At 34.7% G+C, this 22,092-nt stretch overlaps 1 protein-coding gene across 4 annotated transcripts in view; it reads right to left on the bottom strand.

Moving 5' to 3' along the window:
* The window catches only part of SOS2 (SOS Ras/Rho guanine nucleotide exchange factor 2), an 80,892-nt gene that overhangs the window by 42,078 nt on the left and 16,722 nt on the right, over nucleotides 1-22,092 (bottom strand). For 3 of the 4 annotated variants that reach the window (XM_021701352.2, XM_021701354.2, XM_021701353.2), the window contains exons 2-8: nucleotides 20,779-20,904; nucleotides 18,153-18,284; nucleotides 16,756-16,920; nucleotides 13,126-13,329; nucleotides 10,362-10,505; nucleotides 6,390-6,500; nucleotides 2,783-2,881 (exon numbers count right to left, since the gene is read on the bottom strand). In XM_021701352.2, coding sequence (XP_021557027.1) covers nucleotides 2,783-2,881; nucleotides 6,390-6,500; nucleotides 10,362-10,505; nucleotides 13,126-13,329; nucleotides 16,756-16,920; nucleotides 18,153-18,284; nucleotides 20,779-20,904 — 981 coding nt within the window. Of the gene's footprint in view, nucleotides 1-2,782; nucleotides 2,882-6,389; nucleotides 6,501-10,361; nucleotides 10,506-13,125; nucleotides 13,330-16,755; nucleotides 16,921-18,152; nucleotides 18,285-20,778; nucleotides 20,984-22,092 lie in introns of those variants that run through there. The other variant, XM_044917831.1, reaches the window with a different exon arrangement.

Raw genomic sequence — 22,092 nt, 5'->3', positions numbered from 1 at the left:
GTCCCGGGATCGAGTCCCACGACGGGCTCCCTGCTCGGCGGGGAGTCTGCCTCTCCCTCTGACCCTCCCCCCTCTCCTGCTCTATCTCATTCTCTCTCAAATAAATAAATAAAAAATCTTTAAAAAAAATTAATTAATTAAAAATAATAATAAATAAATAAAGAAGATATTTATATGAAAACTCAATCAAGTAATTTTAAAGGCAAGCTCCATTAAAAAGGCATAAGGAAGATACTATAAAAGATTTGGAAAAATTCTAAGAACCTAGGTTTCTACACTCAAAACTGTTTTACAAACATCTTCAAATTCATGTACCATCTAAACAGAAATGGAAAACAGAAATCACAGAAGATAATTTTTGTGATGTAAGCAAGCAAGATTCATGTTCAAAGAAAAGATTTTACCCTAAGTCAACCGATTAACACATAAATACATATAAATCTCCACCTATAGGGGTTTTGTGGTTATTTAAATAAAATGTATATAATATTTTTAATGATTTTTTTTTTTTAAAGATTTTATTTATTTATTTGAGAGAGAGAGTGAGAAAGAGAGCACAAGAGGGGGGAGCAGGAGAGGGAGAAGCAGACTCCCTGCTGAGCAGGTAGCCTGATGCGGGACTCGATCCCGGGACTCTAGGATCATGACCTGAGCCGAAGGCAGTCGCTTAACCAACTGAGCCACCCAGGCGCCCTAATGATTTTTTTTTTAAGATTTATTTATTTTAGAGAGTGTGTGAGTGCATCGGAGTTGGAGAAGGGGCAGAGGGAGAGGGAGAATTCTCAAGCCTACTCCCCGCTGAGTGCAGAGCCCAACATGGGGCTCGATCCCATGACCCGAAGATCATGACTTGAGCTGAAATCAAGAGTGGCTGCTTAAATGACTGAGGCACCTAGGCACCCTGATTCTTTATTTTAATTAGCTGACCAACTCTACTAGTCCTAATTACAATGGTTAAGAGGACATGGAGCCTAGTGATTAATTGGTGGCAAAGTAGCTAAGGCCTCAGGATGAGTCAGGCCATCATGGTTAATGTCCTGATCTCAGATGCAGACATAGTAGCTGTAAGATCAACCTTGAAGATTTTAAAAACCATTCATCCAGACAGGGAAAAAAATAAGCTTCAATTATAAAGTCAAACCAGAATTTTTAAATGTTGGCAAATATTTGAAGGAAGTTATAAGACTAATGATAGGACTTCCAATTAGACATGAATATTATCCAAAAAATTTTAGAAATCCAAACATACATCTGGGGCAGCCAATGTATTATTTATATGAAGCCTGCAATCATTTTTATGAGTTCTTTATGGATCCATTAGTTTCCATAGAGATATTCAGAATCAAGTTGTTCATCTATTTGTGCTCAAAAGCTAGTGAGCTTCAGCATCACACATTATGGGTAATAAGACTTCATAAAAAAGAATTCTTGAGATAGCTATTCATTAGAAATCACCAAATGAATTCCTTGCCTAGGTGTCTACAGGATACAGAATTATTCTGGCTTTAATATTATTACTAAAGAGTTAGATGGAAAAAAATCTAAAAAGTTTGTCTAAACCAACAACTTGGTATCCTAAAAGAGAGGTACAAAATACTCAGGCAGAAAGATGTCTAGCTTCCAAAAAGCAATTTAAAGAGTTGCAGAAGAAAATTTTACCGAGCAAGATATTTTGAAATTATGGGGCACCTGGATGGCTCAGTAGGTTAAGCATCTGACTCTTGATTTCGGCTAAGGTCATGATCTCTGGGTCATGGGATTGAGCCCTGCGTCATGCTCCACACTCAGCACAGAGTCTGCTTCTCCCTCTCCCTCTGCTCCTCCCCCACCCTTGTGCTTGCTCTAATAAGTAAAATCTTTAATAAATAAATACATACATACATACATAAAAAGAATTCAAGTTTTACCATAATTTTTTGTTAGATGTTGCTTGGGTCCTAGCTAAGAGAGGAAGAATACTAAACTGCATGGTAAAAAAAAAAAGTCAACTTTAAAAGTACTTTTCTTAATAAGTTAAAACAAGACGGAAATTTAGACCAATGTTATACATAAAAGTTATGAATTACTTACATAAGAGTTAAATCACTATTACTGTGTGCCTCCAAAAAGTAATGAAAAAAGTAATTGATGTTATTACTTTGAAATTCTATATTATGAAATGGCAGATAAAGACATATTTTCCTCTATCTACCACTTGGATATGATATGAAAACAAAAAATATAGGCTTTTCTCCATGGAAAAGAAGGTAGACATTTAAAATACTTCATTTTTATGAATAAAAAGTATGAAAAATAATATGACCAGATCAAAAACTAGCTCTTGGGGCGCCTGGGTGGCTCAGTCAGGTAACGTCTGCCTTTGCCTCAGGTCATGATCCCAGGGCCCTGGGATCGAGCTCCGCATTGGGCTCCCTGGGCTTGTCCCGCTCCCTCTGCCCCCCCCCTTGCTCATGCTCAGTCTCTCTCTCAAATAAATAAAATCTTAACAACAACAACAAAAAAAAACAGGGTGTCTGGGTGGCTCAGTCATTAATCGTCTGCCTTCGGCTCAGGTCATGATCCCAGGGTCCTGGGATCAAGCCCCGCATCTGGCTCCCTGCTCAGCGGGAAGCCTGCTTCTCCCTCTCCCACTCCCCCTGATTGTGTTCCCTCTCTCGCTGTGTCTCTCTCTCTCTCTGTCAAATAAATAAATAAAATCTTTAAAAAAACAAAAAAAAACAAAAAACTAGTTCTTAAGCCTCATAAATGCAAGTACTTTTGGCTCAGGAAGGCTTCACCTTACCTTTAATAATTCAAAATAGTGCCAACAATGATAAACAGGCACCAGCATAAGGCGTGGAAGGACATAACGAACTGCCTCTTTAAAACCATCAGCAATGGACTGCAAAGCAAAAAGATATAACTGTATATCTCTGGTATCAAGAATATATAACAGCAATGCCTAACAGAAATAACTTTTAAAAATACAAGATACAGACTTAACCAAAACTATAACAGAAAGCATGTTCTACATGGAAATTAAAGTGCTGTAAAATGAAGGATTTTTTCCTCTTGTAAGTTATTAAGTAGATATATACATTTCTTCATCTCTTATACAGCGAAAATAACTTTCACAGTAGTCCTATAAAACTTTTCTTGAAAAGTTTTGGCTTCCCCCTACCCTAAAAGAATTTTGAAAGCTATGTACCCTCTTGTATATTTTTACATGATCATTTGAAATGTTTTAAGTAGTTATGAAGGATGTACTTTTTGGGATACTGTGTATCGTAGATGTGATTTAAATATGTTTCACCAAACAATGATTAAATAAACTTCAGATTTGGCTTATTTATTTTATGAAAAATATCTGTCATATAACTACATTGACAAAGCCAATCATCACTGTCAAAATAAAGAACTAGATCAGACAATTCCTCAGAAAGTCTAACTTCATTCTTAAAGTCAAACATACATGTTAATGTCACAGTCTGAAGTACAGGAAGCATCTAGAAGAATCTGTAACTGTTTCTAACATGTACCCCCCAGTATGAGAATTTCATAAGCCTCCCCTCTCCTTTATTCTAACGTCCAATGAATGATGAGGTCCTTTTTAAAAAAAATTAATATTCACCCTTGTAAATGATCTCACTTCTTAATTCCTAGATATGGCAAGATATAGTTAGATATGACATGACATTTTAGCTACTAAGAGTTTTTATTTTTAACATAATTACCCTACCTCCTGCTTTTAAAAACCCTTTTGCTTTGCATTCAATGAACTCTCCTTCAAGAGCAAGTTTTTTGTTCCCACTGGCTGGGACCCTGCAGGATTTTATACCTTGGATCAATGCATAATGGGAAATTCAATATGGCAAGGCGTAATGTGTAAGAGAAATTGGAAAAGAGAACACAAAAACAAACAAGGTCGCAGCCAGGCTAGAAACTGATTCCCTTAAAGCTGTCTGTGCCCTTAATATCACCTGAAAAATCTTAGTGTATAGTTAGGGGTAGGTATATCCCAGTTTTGAAAACTAATCATCTGTAGAATAAACGATTTTCTAAAATTTATAAGGGATTTAAAAGTTACTCATATTGATTTTAAATGTCACTAGGTTGACTTATTTAAACTGGTATTTCTCCTCATCAGATAAATACAGACAACAGCAATATATGTGGAAAGAATCTCATATGATGCTTCTTAAAAGTATCCTCCCAGGCAAACTCTCCCATAATTCTCATAAAACTGTTAACTGAAGTTAAATTATAATTTGTTCAATGGACTTGCTACCATGATATGCTCAATCAACTTATTTTCCTAAAGATTAATTTCTTTCATCATTTGATTAATGAAAGATAGTGATGTGAATCACCTTAGATATATTTTTATATATTTTATATATAATGCTTTAACTGGAACCAAGATGAAACTTTAAAATTAAGTCTATAAAGATCAGCTATATTGTTAATTGGCACTGAAACAGCTACTAAAGTGTATCCTAAAGTGCTAATGCAATGTGTATTTATAGTGTAAGAACTATAAATAAAACAAGTATTTTAATATATGCCAAATGTGCTTAGTGTATTCCCATTTGATTTTCACAAAAACCATAAGAGATATACATTATCATCATGTCACAAATGAGCAAACTAAGCCTCAGAGGTTAAGTGACTTGCTCGGGATAACACAATTATTGATTGACCCAAAGCCAGAAGTTCTGACTCCAAAGCTAATGTTCTTAAAGTGTGCTATATATCTTCTAAAAAAGTTTTTTGTTTTATGTTTTTTTTAATGAAGCATTACCTTCTCCACCTTTCACTGAATGGATCTTTTTAAAGTTAATACAGTACAAGTGAGTTTGGCGTGAAAAAGTGTTTTATTTAAGTCTTTAAATTTCACTAAATATCTGGAGCAATAGTTAAATAACTGGATCCTAAACATTCAAATCCCAGAGTAATAATTCCTAATAAAATAGGAATGAAACAAATGTTGTGAATGCTTTTAATGATTATGCAAAGATCTTATAGGTACACTGTCCCATTTAACTAATGTTTACTTTATGGTATACGAATATATAGGATTTAGCTTAAGAAAATTATTCCTTTGTTGAAGTAAATTTTGAAAATTAGGTGTAATTTTTATTCCAAGTTGACAAGTTATTGAATACAGCAGAAGATAATAATGGGAATTCACAGTAGAGAAGGCAGAGAGAAGATTTTAAGTTCAGTTTTGAACACATTATATTTGAAATGCTTGTGTGATATCCAAGTGAATTAGCTCAAAGGGCAGCTGGTTATATGAAAGTGTATATACACACACAGTGCTCATAAGAGTGTTATGGCTTGAAAATACAAATAGGAAGTCACCAGCATATAGGCAATAGCTAAAGCAGAATGTACAGATAAAGTCACTTATGGAGAGTACAGAGGGGCAGAAAAGAATGGGCTGATAATTGAAGCTGGAGAACATCTGCAATTATGGAGACTAAGGAGAAATTAAAGAAGATAAAAATTAGGAGGAAGTATCATGGGAGCCAAAAGGACAAGGAGGGGATGAACAAATACTACAGGCATAAATATGAAATCAAAATATCCACTGGACTTGGCAATTAAGTTCATTTTCAAGGGCAGTTTTTAGTGTATATCCTGATCAGAATACAGATGGTAGCAGTTTGATAAAGAATGGTAAAAAGTAATATGAAGATAATTGGCTAAAAATGAAAAGGGGGACAACAGCTAGAGTGAAGAAAGTTTTGTTTATTTATTTGCTTGTTTTAGGACAATAAAGGCCATATTCATATGCTAAGGGAGAAGAGCTGGTCTAGATGCAGGATGTCTCTACAGCAGTAAGTAGTCAAGGATCAATGCCAAGGTAACCTTTGTTAAGTGTTGAAAGGGTAAAAATGTAATTCTGTCTCTCCACTTTCTTTCATTTTATCTAACTGCATTACTGAACCAATTAATTTGCATAGTCCCCATTAATATATCTCCTTTAAATTACAGGCCTGGTAGAGAAGTCAGTATGGGTATCACATGAGGATATTCTCCACTCTTTATGATTCCTGTTCCAGCTCCTGCAGGGAATAAGATCCTGAAAGAGCTCTGCATATTATTTCTATATCCCAGATCTAGAATGTGCCAGATTCTTGTAGTCACTCAGTATGTGTAATAACATTCTATAAAATATTTCTACATTAAGGACAAATTGAAAGAACCTGAGACAAAAAAGAGAAGACAATCTAAAACAAGCTTACAATGAACAGATTTTGAAGGACTGGTGAATTAGTTCCTTATGTGCTTTATGAAAGGGTTCCAGAACTTACAAATATTTGAAGAATAAGATGGTGAAATATTTCTTTGGTTGCTTCATAAAAACAAAAAAAACAAAAACCAAACATTCAATTTAAGTTTACCTGAAAGTGTAGCGCCACCGCAGGTCTGGCCATCAACTTACTGAAATGTTCATTAAATTTTGGAGAAAGAATGTCCTGTGATAACGTTTCATAAGGATCAAATGCTTGCTCCTATTTTTTTAAAAAGGAGAACGTGTTAGGTTTAAAAGAACATCTTTTCAACTAATATGGCAGATTATTTAATAGTAAATTTTTATTTAAGTTCTCAACTACGTTTCAGAACTTTTTGCTCTCACTTTTAGGGGTCAAACAATAACTAGGAAATTTTTTTAAATGTATGTAATGATCTTGAGTGATACATGACAAGGTCTTAAAAGAGGTCACTGAATTTGTGGTCATAAGTTATCAAACTATTAAAATGCTTATGCACATTTATTCCCAGTAAATGAAGAGTATTTATTAGTAAAACAAGCTTGGGATTTGAAATTTCAGTTAGGCTTACCTAGGTTAAAATGAGTTTATACCTAAGATACTCTCCAAGGAAGCAAAACCTGGTACCACTGTTTCATCCACTCTACACTTTTCAAAATTAGAAACAGAAAGGAAAGACTAATATATAGTAAAATAACAAAGCAGAAATTGCCCATATTTTGTACGATGTTTATATTTCAATAAATTCCTATTACTTGACAATAATCGATATCCCCAATGTTTAGTTACAACTAAGAGTCTTGTTTCATTTTTGTATTTTAAAAATACAGTATGTTTTGGGGCGCCTGGGTGGCTCAGCCGTTAGGGTGGGGGTCCTGGGATTGAGCCCCACATCGGGCTCCCTGCTCAGCGGGAAGCCTGCTTCTCCCTCTTCTACTCCCCCTAATTGTGTTCCCTCTCTTGCTGTGTCTCTTTCTGTCAAATAAGTAAAATCTTAAAAAAAAAAAATACAGTATGTTTTTCAGAAAATAACAAGTATTGGTGAGGATAAGAGAAACTGAAATCCTCATCCATTGCGAGTGGGAATATAAAATACTGTAGCCCCTGTGGAAAACAGTTTGGCAGTTGCTCAAAAAGTGAAACAAAGAATTACCCCATGACCCAGCAATCCACTACTGGATATATACCCAAAAGAATTGAAAATAGAGACTCAAACAGATACTTGTATGCCAATGTTCACTGTTGCATTATTCACAATAGCCAAAAGATGGAAACACCATGTGTCCATCATCAAATAAATGGATAAACAAAACATGATACATATATACAATGGAATATTACTCAGCCATAGAAAGGGATGGAGTTCTGATACATGCTATGATGGATGAACCCTGAAAACATGTTAAGTGAAATAAGCAGACACAAAAGAATATTGCTATGATTCCACTTATATCAAGTATCTAGGATCAGCAAATTCATGTTGACAGAAAGTAGATTAGAGGTTACCAGGGGTTAGGAGGGAGGGAAGAATAGGGAGTCACTGCTTAGTGAGTACAGTTTCTGTTTGGGGTGATAAAAAGGTTTTAAAAAAGACAGCAGTGATGGTTGTATAATACTGTGAATTTGATTAATGCCACTGAATTATACACTTAAAAATGGTTAAAATGGCAAATCTTAATGTATATTTTACCACAATAACAAAATAAAAATTAGAAAATATATTGTTTTTGAACCATGATATATTTAAGAGAACAGCAAGCAACCAGGCTACAGATTAATATGCTAAGATATTGCAATATAAAAACTTGCTAGTAAGAATCAAGGCTGATTATTTTGCTTAGGTATCAGTAATTGAATACTTCTATACTATCAGTTTCATTGTCTCTAAAATGGATATAATAAAAGTGATCTATATTTTCCAAAAAATATAGGCAAAGATTGTAACATTAGAAATTCTTTTACATGAAAACTAAAGAAAGCACTTTTACAACCTGTTTTCCAACAGCAATAAAAATGGCCAATGAGTATACAAAGATGTTCAACATGATTAGTTTTAAAAATAAAAGCTCTTTTCCCCCCTCATTAGACTGGGAAAAATGAATAGAATAACACCCAGAGTTAGTGAAGGTGTGGGAAAAAGAGCAGCATATATTAGAGCTTATGTGGAAGTAAATTTGGTAAAATGTTTTAAAGTTCTAAAAATTTCGTCTTTAATACTACAATTCCACTTCTAGGAATACATCCTAAAATAATTATTAGACTATGAAGACAGTATAAATATATTTGTTGCAATATTGTTTATAATAACAAAAAATGGAAACAACCTAAATATTTATTAATAGTAAGGAGTTAAAATATGTTATGGTGTCTCCATATAACATGGTGCTAATTCAGACTTCAAAATCAGTGTTGAAGGAGGGGTGAGGGGATGGGTGAAATAGGTGAAGGGGATTAGAGGCACAAACTTCTAGTGAGTAAATCACAGGGATGGAAAGTATAGCACAGGTAATATAGTCAACAATATTGTAATAATGTTGTATGGTGACAGATGGTAACCACACATATGGCCGTGAACACCGTGTAATGTACAAGAATTGTTGAATTTCTATCTTACACACCTGAAACTAATATAACATTGTATGTCAACTAAACTTCAACTAATATATTAAAAAAATTGTGTGGAAGTCTATTTATTAACATGGAAAATGTTCATGATATATTGAGAACAGGAGAAAATAGTTAACAGTCTATTATCGTAAATAAAACGGGTTTGTATCTATATATAGAAAAAAAAAATTTTTTTATTTTTTTTTTATTATTTTTTTTTTAAAGATTTTATTTATTTATTTGAGAGAGAGAGAACGAGAGACAGAGAGCACAGGAGGGAAGAGGGCAGAGGGAGAAGCAGACCCCCTGCCGAGCAGGGAGCCCGATGTGGGACTCGATCCCGGGATTCCAGGATCATGACCTGAGCCGAAGGCAGTCGCTTAACCAACTGAGCCACCCAGGCACCCTATAGAAAAATATTTTTAAGGATTAAATAATATATGTTGTAAGGATAAGTTATCTCTGGGTGTTGCAAAATTGAGTGATTTTCATTTTATACTTGCCTCTATTTTTCTGAATATTTTTACAATAAGCTACATTATTTTTATAATCATCACCTAAAAGACACAATGATTTTCACGTTAGGAAAAAAATTAAAATATCAACCTCCTTTTCAATTTTTGGAAACTAAGACCAAAATCTATAAAAGCTAAACAGCTATGGTCAACAGAATTTATTTTCTTTCACCTTAAATGCACATGCCATTAAAAAAAAAATCCTAGCCATATGCACTCCAATGTTCACAGCAGCAATGTCTGCAATAGCCAAACTGTGGAAAGAGCCGAGATGCCCTTCAACAGATGAATGGATAAAGAAGATGTGGTCCATATATACAATGGAATATTACTCAGCCATCAGAAAGGATGATTACCCAACTTTTACATCAACATGGATGGGACTGGAGGAGATTATGCTAAGTGAAATAAGTCAAGCAGAGAAAGCCAATTATCATATGGTTTCACTTATTTGTGGAACATAAGGAACAGCATGGAGGACATTAGGAGAAGGAAGGGAAAAATGAAGGGAGGGAAATTGGAGGGAGAGATGAACCATGAGAGACTATGGACTCTGAGAAACAGGGTTTTAGAGAGGAGAGGGGGTGGGGCGATGGGTAAGCCTGGTGATGGGTATTAAGGAGGGCACGTATTGCATGGAGCACTGGATGTTATACGAAAACAATGGATCGTGGATCACTACATCAAAAACCAATGATGTATTGTATGGTGACTAACATAACATAATAAAATTTAAAAAAAAATCCTAAATGTTACTACTCAACCAACTTTCACTATAAATATTATCATAAATACACTATAAAATAAGTGTCACTAAAAATATAGACAATGTAATTTTAGTTTGCTACTGGTTCAATCTTAAGTATTGTTTTATAGCAGTCAGCAATGTCCTCTAATTTTCACAGAGAATATCTTACTAATTTTTTAATACACTATTTAGAACTTTAATGAGAATTATAAAGTACTTTTATAAACTTACTTCTGCCAAATCTTCAAAACAGCTGCCAGCTAACGGATGAGGACTGCTTTCATCAGTCATTTCAACTGTGTCTTCAATTAAACCTAAAAGTTTCAGAGTTAATTCATGTATATCTGAAATGTTACTGAAAATCCTGTCAATATCCTGAAAAAAAAGAAAAGTTAAGACATGTGAGGTTGAAATATTGTTTAAAAATTGCTAAATATAAGTAATATAAGTGTTAAGGGTGTATTTTCATCCAATTACATACTAATATATTCCAAGACATGTAATATATTCTATAACAAAGCAAAAGTCCATCATGTATATAAATGTGAAATTAAAAAAACCTCCCGGATTACATACAGTAAATTTACTGGGAAATATAAAATACAATCCAGTTTCACAACTTGTGGCCTGTCTCCTAAATTTGAGGTGGAATTAAGACTTCATTCAAGCTTCCATGTGTGAATTACATCTGGATTAAGAAATGTTAATTTCTTAAACAGACCGTTATGACTGATCATGCAGGTTATGGCCAACTATCATTCACTCTTCCATGTCGTAATGGAAACACTACACGCTGTGGAACCTGACAGACCTGAGCATGGATCTTGACCCCACACTTGTTAGATAAATGACTCTGGATTAGGTCACTTACTACGTTTCAGGCACTATTACAAGTACTTGACATGTAATCTCATAACAGCCTTATTAGATAGGCACTATCATCATCCTCATTTTTACAAATGAGGAAACCAGCTCAAAGCAGTTAAGTAAATTGCTCAAGGTCACACAGCTGGTATATTAATATCTATCTACCCTCATAAGGTTCTTAGTAGGATTAAATGAGATGATTTCCACAAACTGCTCCTGGCATATATTAGGTCCTCCACAAATGTGAGCTTTTTTTTTTTTTTAAAGATTTTATTTATTTGAGACCGAGAGAGAGTGAGAGAGCGAGCACAAGAGGGGGTAGGGTTAGAGGGAGAAGCAGACTCCCTGCCAAGCAGGGAGCCCGATGTGGGACTTGATCCCGGGACTCCGGGATCAGGACCTGAGCCGAAGGCAGTCGCTTAACCAACTGAGCCACCCAGGCGCCCAAATGTGAGCTTTTTGAAGACAAAGGGATAGGGCCTAAAGGAGTAAATTAAGATTAGTTTTAAATCACTCATTCCTTTATCACATATTTGCTGAGTACTATGCTCTGATCTCAGATGGTCTTTACCTCAAAAGTTTACAGTCTATTGAGACTAAAAAATACAGTAGAAAAAAATACAGTAAATATAGCAAATCCATATCTAAATGCTAAAAAAAGTTTAAAAAGATAAGGAATTCCCTCTTTCTCTTGACCCTTCAGTACCATAGTTGAAATTTTCTATCAAATCAGCACTATCAATGAGAAGAGACCCCATAAAAATTAATTCCTGAGGAATGAAAACTAATGGGACACAGAAAAGCCAAAGAAGATAAAATAAGCTACTAGCATCTGTTAGGTTTTTATTCTTAGATAGAACCAATTATACTGTGGTATAAAAGAACTCCTGGGTGGCTCAGTCGTTAAGCGTCTGCCTTCGGCTCAGGTCATGGTCCCAGGGTCCTGGGATCGAGTCCCACATCGGGCTCCCTGCTCCACGGGAAGCCTGCTTCTCCCTCTCCCACTCCCCCTGCTTCTGTTCCTGCTCTCGCTATCTCTCTCTCTGTCAAATAAATAAATAAAATCTTTAAAAAAAAAAAAAAGAACTCAAGTTCAAGTTCAACTTCTGTAACTTACCAAGTCATAATCGTTTTGTGTCAATTTCCTTATCTTAGTAAGGCAGAGATGATAATACCTGTCTCATCTATCTCAGAGGAGTGTTACAAGGGTCACATAAAATAGACAGTACTTTGAAAATGACAAAATGCGATTAAAGCAGCGTGTCCAGTGGGAGCTGCTACAAAACATTAAACATAAGTACCAAAAAAAAAAAAAAAAAAAAAAAAAAGGACAGAAGCCAACTAAAAAACCCTACATTATCACTGAAACTCATGCTTTTGGAAAAGAATCAAAGAGGCTAAATCACTTCCTAATCTTAAACACTCAGCCAGCTGTGTCTGCACATTCACTCATGTAATAGTTATTTGGGGGAGGAAATCAGGAGGTAGAAAAAAGGCTGAGTATTTAAAGTGAAGGGCAGACACACAGACATCTAAGGAAAAATAAATCATGGGATAAAGAAAGGAAAGAAAAAAAAACTTCTTAAAAAAGACAGTATTTGTCTAGCTGTATTCCTTAAGTTGACTTTAGAAGCTACAGAGGTAAGAAAAAGGACAAGGCTCCCATTCTACTGCCAGCACTTCTATCCCATATTCCAGCGGAGTAGCTCTGCCTTTGTTTATGTGGCACTCGGCATGAACTTTTTTCTTAAAGAGTTCCACTGTTAAAACTTTAAACCACTGCCTTAAAGTACTTACCAAAAGACATGAAAAAGTATTAAGTCTTTCTTTTCTAGACCATACATCTTTTTCACTACGTTCAAACGAATGACTATAAACCTCAAATCCTGCACAGCAGGAAGATTCCACTCCCGTGCAGTCCCCCTTTCCAATCAGGGCAGCTGGGTGCACTTGTGTCTGACTTCCACTGTCACTGCCCTTAATACAGAACAATTCACATATTTTAAAAACCATAAATACTACATAATAGAATATTTTTGTTATACACTCATAAAGTATAAAAAGTTCCTACTTGTGATTTTAAGCTGCTTTTGGGGTACATAAAATTTCAAACCAAAAAGGTACTTACAGAAGGTTTAAACAGCTTTCTGTCAGAAAGAAAGGCTTCTCGAAACACTTTTATGATCATATTTAGTTCCCGTAGATACTGCCTTTCTTCTGCAATTTCAGTTCTGACAAGGTCATAGTAGTTTAATTCACCTGAAGAACTGGGTTCATCTTCACAGAGAGAAACCAAACCTATGTCATCCTGGTCAAACATGTCCATCAAAACCTGACAAATATAAATCAATAATGTAGAAACTTATTTTCCATACTTTTATAAAATGGTCTCAAGGTATTTAGAATTAAAACATTAAACAATGAGAGCTGTGCGCATTACAAGCTAATTTATATAAGAAAATTCAAATAAGAGAAATATGAAAAGTTGAAGGGAAAAAAAGTCCAAACAAAACTGGATATGCAAAAATAAATAAATATTTATAGAAATAAGATAAACCTAACAGTGAAATATATGTGTGTATACATATAAATGTGTGTATATAAATACACACACACACATAAACTATACACACATATAATAGCAAAAAGGAGCATACCTTTGAAGGACAATCTGAGCCAAAATCCTGGTTCAATCACTTACTTACCTGTGATTACAGACAAGTTATTTATTCTTTTGAAAGCAGATTCCTTCTATGTAAAATGTAACTGATGAGAAAATTCAATGAGGTGGTATACATAAAATGCATACAACTATGTCTGGCAAAGAGTAGGCATTCAAAATAGTGGTACTTCCTTGTCCTGTTGTAAAGAAAGCTATATGCACTTGGAAAAAAGAAAAGGATACTACTGTAGAAGCACATGACGGAGCACACTGTGATGCTTTTCTCATGCATAGTTACCATACCAGCAACCGCTATTAAGCAGTTAAAGAAGGTGCCTGTACCAGTGCAGGAAGAGAGGACTGTTAGGAGACTGGTTAGATACAGGAGAACAGACCAAATAGGAAAATATATTAAGAAAAATGGGAGCCAGATTTCTGTCAGACAAGACAGTTACAAATATGAACAAGGGGAGGCTAAAATGAACCCTGTGGTATTGGTTTGGATTGGAGAGATCTGTGAATTCATATAAAGACAGATAATTCTTTTTTGGTAGACACAGGGTAGTTCTTGAGTTAGAAGCTTAAGCCTGAGAGAACGGTAAAGCAGATTTCCCAAATTGTTCTACCCACTCAGAAGTAGGTAAATACAATACTATCTTCTAAGCAGAACTGAATTACCACCTGCGTTATAGGTCCACCCCCACTTAAATGTAGGTTGGTGCTAACATAACACCGATGTTGGAAAATAAACAACTTGTGAAAGTACACGCCTGTATTAGTTTTCTTGGGCTGCCATAACAACAAAAACATAGATGAGAAATAAATATAGATGTGCTGTATACATATAATGTATACACACACACACTCCCCAAATCTGGCATCTAGAGACCAGAACATGTACACCGTAATAGCAGTGAGTTTACCTAGCACCCAGATCTTGGTTTCTAAATACCATTCTCCACTAAAAGGAACCTGGAGTTTTTAGAAAATGACTAATCCCAGGCGTGAGCAGCATGTAAAGGAAAGCTGAACCTGGAACATCTTCTGTCAAGAGAAGTGTTCAAAGAATGATACAGACAGAGAAGCCAACTTAAAGGAGCTCCCACTGGCCAGATCTAGGACAATCTGAATTATCAAAATAAGTAATGAAATAATGGAAAGCATATTAAATGAGAATCCATGAGCCTATATTAAAATAAACAAACGAATAAATTTCAAGTGCAATGAGGAACAAGATATTCACGATCTTAAAATATTCCACAAAATATTTATTAATTACAAAAGGGAAAATAGTACTTCAAGGCAGAGAAGCCTGGAAAACAACCCCTTAATCAAGTGATCAAAATGAACATCACCAGTGATGGGACACATCAAAATTGTGTGCCATGTGAGAAATGCAATGAAAAGAGTACAGCACTACTTCTATGATATTCCTGGCCAAAGATCCATAACCTGAATTTAATGAAGAGAAAATACCAGAAAAAAACTAAAGTAAGGGACTTTTTCTTTTTTTAAGTAGGCTCCACACCCACTGTGAAGCCCAATGTGGGGCTTGAACTCACGACCCTGAGATCAAGACCTTAGCCAAAATCAAGAGTCGGATGCTTAATCGACTGAGCCACCCAGAAGCCTCAGTAAGGGACATTTTAAACAATAACTAGTTGTAATCCTCAAAAGTATCAAGGCCACAAAAGTTAAAGGATTATGAGGAATTATCCCAGACTGAAAGATACATGACTAATTCTGGACTGGATCATTTTGCTATAAAGGACATCACTGGGACAACTGGCAAAACTTGAATGGGGCCCGAAAATTAGATAGTATAATGTATCAAAGTTAATTTCCTGGATTTTGATTGTCATACCATGGTATGCGGAAGAATGTTTTTGTTTGTAAACTATGTTGGCAACTTACTCTCAAGTGGTTCAGGGCACAGGGGAGTATCTTTTATTGCACCTGCAACTTTTCTGAAGTCTGAGATAGAAATTTTTTTTTTTTAAAGCATGTCATCATAATTTTAGAAGTCAAATAGAAATATCTAGGAATTTCTACTATGAAATTCAAGTGAAAAATCATTTTTGAGATCAAGGCAGACTAGAGCAGATCTCAACAATAACTGCACATCAGAATCACTTGGGATGCTTTCAAAATATATCGAGGCTTAGAGTCCTAACCCAGGCCAAGTAAATCAGAACCTCTGGGAGTAAGATGCAGGCATCACTATTCTTTCTGGTAGTTCTGATGTACAGTCAAAGTAGAGAACCACTGGCATGTGCCAAGTTCTAGGGGTCATTCAACCTTAGTGGTCTAGTTTAGGCATCTTCTCTATGAAGTGTTCCTGGTCTCCCCCATGCCAGAGGTGACCACTTTCTCCACTGCACTTTGGCTTATAATAGTTTTTAATCACACTGTGCTGCAATTATTATGTTTTTTACCATATTATTTTTCCCACTAAAATAAATTCCTTCTAACACAGGGACTGCTGTCTTGTTCCATGCTGGATCCTTAAAGCTCAGGGCAGTGACTGGCACATTGACAGATACCCAAAAATGTTCATTTAAAAAGTAAAAAAAAAAAAAAAAGTAGAAAGGAAAGAAAAGGAGAAGAAAGGAAAATAAAGAGACTCAGTTTCTTCCCCCAGAGGCTTACAGCCAGGAAGCAATGAGGTAACTAACAAAAACAGTATCAGAAGGAAGAAACACTGGCATTGCAGTCTTCTGTTCTCTAGCTGTGCCCCACTATTCTGTGAAACCAAAGTATGCTTTTCAAAATTACTTATACTTAAAAGTACCCGACTGCTCTGTATATATTTTCTTTCTAAAAAGATAAAACTCAAAACTATTTTTCTTAAATTGGTTTGAGGCTTTGACTGTTTTTCTCTTGTAGGCAAAAGATTCTTGAGGGGCCGGGGGGGAGATTCCCATCCTGTCATATGCTGAAAGTATCATGGTTTGTCTAAAACACCAGCATTTTTCTGTCTTCCAACACCAGGAATTATAAAAATTACTAATATAAACATGTATAAAAAAGACAGAGGCAGAAGTGACATACAGTCACTATTATTCAAGTTAAATTTAAATACCACTTAACACTTACCTTATCTGCACACATTGACACTTTAATGTCCTGCTGAGATATTTCATAATGTCGGATATTAAAAACATAATTACCAGCCAACTTCAAAATATCAGCTGAGATATACTCTAGTACAGCCACAATATACAGGGATACATGATAGTCCACTTTGTACCCTAAAACTTCCTGTGGAAAGAATACACAATTTAATTCCAAAAAATGGCACTGTCAAGTATCAGTTAAACACTGCAAAATTTTATCCAACACTCTTGCTTACAAACTTTCTATACACTGAATGTCTAACGTTACAGGTATCATAGGATACAGAATGAGCAATTGGTCCCAGTATCAGAGGCTTTTTAAAGAGACATCTAATCTAACAAATCTGCCTTTGGTATCAAGAAATCTTGGCCAGGACTTCACTGAAAACCTCTTAATTAATACATTACCCAAAACCCATTTGACAAGTATCTGCTATCTTCAAGGGCCTGTAACCAATATCCCCAAATGACAGTGGTTTGTATTGAGGGCAGGATATGTGCATATGAGGGGGGAGTTAGGGGATGTCTTGAAATTGCTACCAAGGAGGCATTCAAATCCATATACATCAAATATTTTCTATAGACTAAATAATATTCCCTAGCCCATTTTTCCAATGTATATAAAAATATCTGTGATAAATACAAATTAAAAACAGTTCTGAACTCACCACAGCTTTGACTATATAGATTTTTTTTTAAAGATCTTATTTATTTGAGAGAGAAAGAGAGAGCAAGAGCACAAGCAGGGGGAGCAGCAGAGGGAGAGGAGAAGCAGGCTCCCCGCTGAGCAGGGAGCCCAATGCGTGGCTCGATCCCAGGAACCTGAAATCATGACCCAAGCCGAAGGCAGCTGCTCAACCGACTGAGCCACCCAGGCGCCCCTACTTTTTAAAGATTTTATTTATTTATTTGACAGAGAACTGGAGAGAGAATGAGAGAAAGCACAAGCGGGGGGAAGGGCAGAGGGAGAGGGAGAAGCAGACTCCCCACTCAATCCCAGGACTCTGAGATCATGACCTGAGCTGAAGGCAAATGCTTAACCGACTGAGCCACCCAGGCGCCCCGACAATATATATTTTCTTAATTAGAGGTTGAGAATCAGTCAGGGGTAATACTCAACAGAAGATACCACAAAGATGTATTATTGCTTATCAATAACTTTTAATATTATTTGAAAGGAAATCTGATTTTATCAGAGTATTTTTACTTGTACACACATTAATATATATGTGTATGTACAAGTACACACACATACATGCATATACTAACATAAACCATGCTATATAAATACTATATAAATACACCAATACCTTATAAAGTATTATTCATGATAAAGAACTTCCCCAATGTTTAATTTTTTTTTTTTTTTTTTACTACCTTCAATGAAGGATGGATTTTGTCCACAGGGAGTAAGAGAGGATTTCTTCGTTTTCGTTTTTCTATGGCAGATTGTGCATCAGCAATAGCCCATTTATCAATTGGATGAGGAAAGGTCTTTTGAACACGTTCCTGTTCAGATCACAGCAGTACTATTGTTAATAGAAGTGTTCATAACAGAAAATTCATACAAAACTAAATTTTATCATCTTTAACGCTAGCAGATAATAGTGACATATGTTCTGATTCCTATAATAACTAATTTTTTTAAAAAAAGGATCAACAGTACTCTCAAGATTTTTCCACGTAATTCCCATGAGTAAAGAAAAAGGTGAAATTTAAACAGAAAGCTTGTAAGCATAAGCATAATTAGAATGGAACGAGAACTAGGAAAAAGTAGTAACATTAGGAGAGATGAAAACCAGCATGAAATACTCACCAGTGATTTTACACTAAGGTTCCTAGGGTTAAAATTATTTACCTAGCAGAAGCGGTTAATTCATTATTAATAATTATTATGCAGTCACTCTCCTTTTGCTGACCTTGGAGCTTCAAATATAGAGAAGAATTTTAAAAAGAAGAGATGTCATGTACCTTTTAAAGGTACAAGTAGGTGACAAAGCTCAGAACAGCTTAAGGAAATACATCTCCTGGCAAAAACAATCTAAGCCTTTTAGGTTACTATTACGGCTCATCTAATCTAAATTTTAACCAGTGGTTCGCATGAATAATGAGAACTAATGATAGGTGAATCAAACTCCAATTTTTAGCGGGACTTCCTGTTTTTTAAAATTATGTTCTCATCTTTTAGCATATTTAGCTATTGAGAAGTATGCTTTTTTTTATACTTAATGTCGTCGAGCTGAGAGTAGGGAAACAAATGCTTTAATTCCAAGAGTTCCTAAAAGTCTTAATAGCCCAATTACTCCAAATTAAGATTTTCCTTCAGACTAGAAGTTGTTGCTTTATTACAGAAACAATTTTCAAAAGAAAGGTGATGTAAACAGTATAGTACCAAAGTAATTTTTGAAAGCTGTACTGATGGGTATTTCTAAAAACCTAAAAATACTCCCATGTAAACTGAGCCAAAACAAATATTTTAGCACTAATTCACACCATTTTTTAGAGGTGTGTCTGTATATTAATCAAACAGTAAATAGCCTTAAGATTTTTACTAGTCCTTTACTGAACCAGTATTTATATGCAGTACAATGCACAGATCTTAAGTGTACAATTCAATGTTTTGAAAAATGCTTACACCTGTGTAACCATCACTTTAATAAAAAGATACAGAATATTTCTATCATCTCCATCTCCACACTCATAGGCAGCCACCATTCTGATTTCTATCACCATTAATTTTAGCTGTTTCTGAACTTCACAGAAATGTATCGTATCATGTGTACTCTCTGAGGTCTGGCTTTTTTTGTTCTATATAATGTCCATGAATTATAGCCATGTTATCACACATATCAATAGTTCATTCTTTCATTTTATTACTGAGTAGTATTCCATTTTATAAATGAACCACAACCCGTTTATTCATTTTCTTGTTGATAGAAATTTGAGTTGTTTCCAATTTTTGGGTATTATGAATAAAACGGCTTGGACATACATAAGTCTCTTTGTGAACATATATTTTCATTTCTCTAGTTAAATACTTAGGAGTAAAGCTGCTGGGTCATAGGCTAGATATACCATATGTTTAACTTTATAAGAAACTGCCAAACAATTTTCCAAAGTGGTTATACCATTTTACCCTCCCACTGGCAATGTGTAAGAGTTCTAATTATGCATTTGGTGTTATTAGTCTTTAGTTTTGTCCCTTGAAAGGGGTGTGAAATGGTATCTCAATATGGTTTTAATTTCTATTTCCCTGTGACTTAAGAGCTTGAAGGGCACCTGGCTGGCTCAGTCAGTGGAGCATGCAACTCTTGATCCTGGGTTGAGTTTGAGCCCCATATTGGATGTAGAGATTACTTAAAAATAAAATGGAAAAAAAAAAAGAGCTTGAGCACTTGTCATGTGCTTATTGGTCAATACCACATCTTCTTTCTATGAAGTGTCTGTTCAAGACTTTTGCCCATTTCGGGGAGGAAGGTGTCTTTTTATTACTGATTTGTAGAAGTTAACATTCTGGATACAAATCCTCTGTAAGGAATATATATCACAAACATTTTCTCCTGGTTTGTGACTTACACCTTTTTCATTTTCTTATTAATTTTATTCTTTAATACTTACTGTGTTTTGAGTCCTCTGTAAAAAAAAAAATATTTGGTTAACCCCAGGTTAAGAAGATATTCTTCTCCATTCTCTCCTACAACTTTATAGTTTCAGCTTTTATGCTTAAGACTATGATGCACCTTGAATTAATTTTTATGTGAAATAGGTTTCAAGGGTTTTTCTCTCATAAATTTACCCAGTTAGTTCAGCATTTTTTTTTTGCTTAAACACCTTCCTTTCCCCATTGATTTGCCTTGCTATCTTTGTTGAAAATGAACTCAGCACATATTCCACATAAGATTTCAATGGTTTTAGTTTCCATAATGATTTAGAATGATATAGATTAAAAAATTAATTTGTACAATGGTTCAGTGACTTTTTGAAATATCAAAATAGTTTTTACCTCCACATCTTGAACAGTCCTTGGTTGAGCCATGCATAATTTATTAAGCAGCTGAAAAATCAGCTCTTCAATATAATAGAGAGACTCTTCATTAGCTGAGAGATTGGGATGTACTTGCTCCTGAACCTTTAAAAAAAAGTCTCAGTTAAAGAATATTTATGACAAATCTCAGAGAATCTTATTTTACAATTATTAACATTTTACTAGAATAGTTATTCAAATACAGACATAAAACACAAGAAGTGGGGGGAAAACCCACCTCTAATTGTTGGTGTCTGTAAACTTTTCTTAACCCACAGAGCAGAAAGTAATAGAAAACTTTAGTCTAAGATCTACTTTTGTAAAAAAACAGAACAAAAACCTATAGATTTTAATATAGAATTTTTTTTTTAATTATCCAGTTCAAAATAGCTTCTAATTTCCATTATGATTTCTTCTTTGACCTTTAGAATTTAGAAGTATATTTCTTAATTTCTAAACATACAGTATTTTAAGTTCCCTTTTTTACCGATTTCTAGAATAATTGCATTGTGGTCAGAAAACATACTTTCTAAGAGTTCAACTTTTTAAAATTTGTTGAGACTTGCTTTTATAGCTCATTATATGGGACTAGATGGCTTTACTGACAAACTTAAACATTTAAGAAAGAAACTGGAAGAACAACAAAATAGACTTCCCAACTTATTGTGAGACTAGCCTTGATATAAAAACTCAAAAAAAAGATGAAAATTATAAGCCATTTTTACTCATCAGCCTAGAAATAAAAGCCTCAGTAAAATATCAACTAAATTCTATAATACATATAAAAAAAATGTGACCAACCAAGTGGGTTTATCTCAGGAATGTAAAGTTAATTTAATGTTGGAAAATCAAACAAAATAATTCACCATGCTAACAGATTAAAAAAGAAAAGTAATATGATATCAATGATTTAGTAAAAAAAGCATCTAAAAAACTCAACATTCATTCATAATAAAATCTCCTAGTGAACTTAATTTAGTAAAAGGATATCTACAAAAAGCCTATAATAAACATTATAGTCAATGGTGAAATACTGAAAGCTTTCTTTTTGATATCAGGAAAAAGGCAAGGATACTCGCTATATCATTTCTATTCCATATTGTACTGGAGGTCCTGGATAGTGCAGTCCAGCAAGAAAAAGAAGTAAAAGTGCAAGAATTAGAAAGGAAAAGATTTACAGATGATTTGATTGCCTACTATGATAGTTAATTTTATGTGTCAATTAGCCTGGGCCACAGGGTGCCCAGACATTTGGTTAAACATTATTTCTGAGTGTATCTATGAGGGTTCCTG

This window comes from Neomonachus schauinslandi, chromosome 9, assembly GCF_002201575.2.
Source record: "Neomonachus schauinslandi chromosome 9, ASM220157v2, whole genome shotgun sequence".
Classification (NCBI taxonomy): Eukaryota; Metazoa; Chordata; class Mammalia; order Carnivora; family Phocidae; genus Neomonachus; species Neomonachus schauinslandi.
The sequence above is the reverse complement of the archived record's forward strand: the minus strand, read 5'-3'. Positions and strand labels throughout refer to the sequence as shown.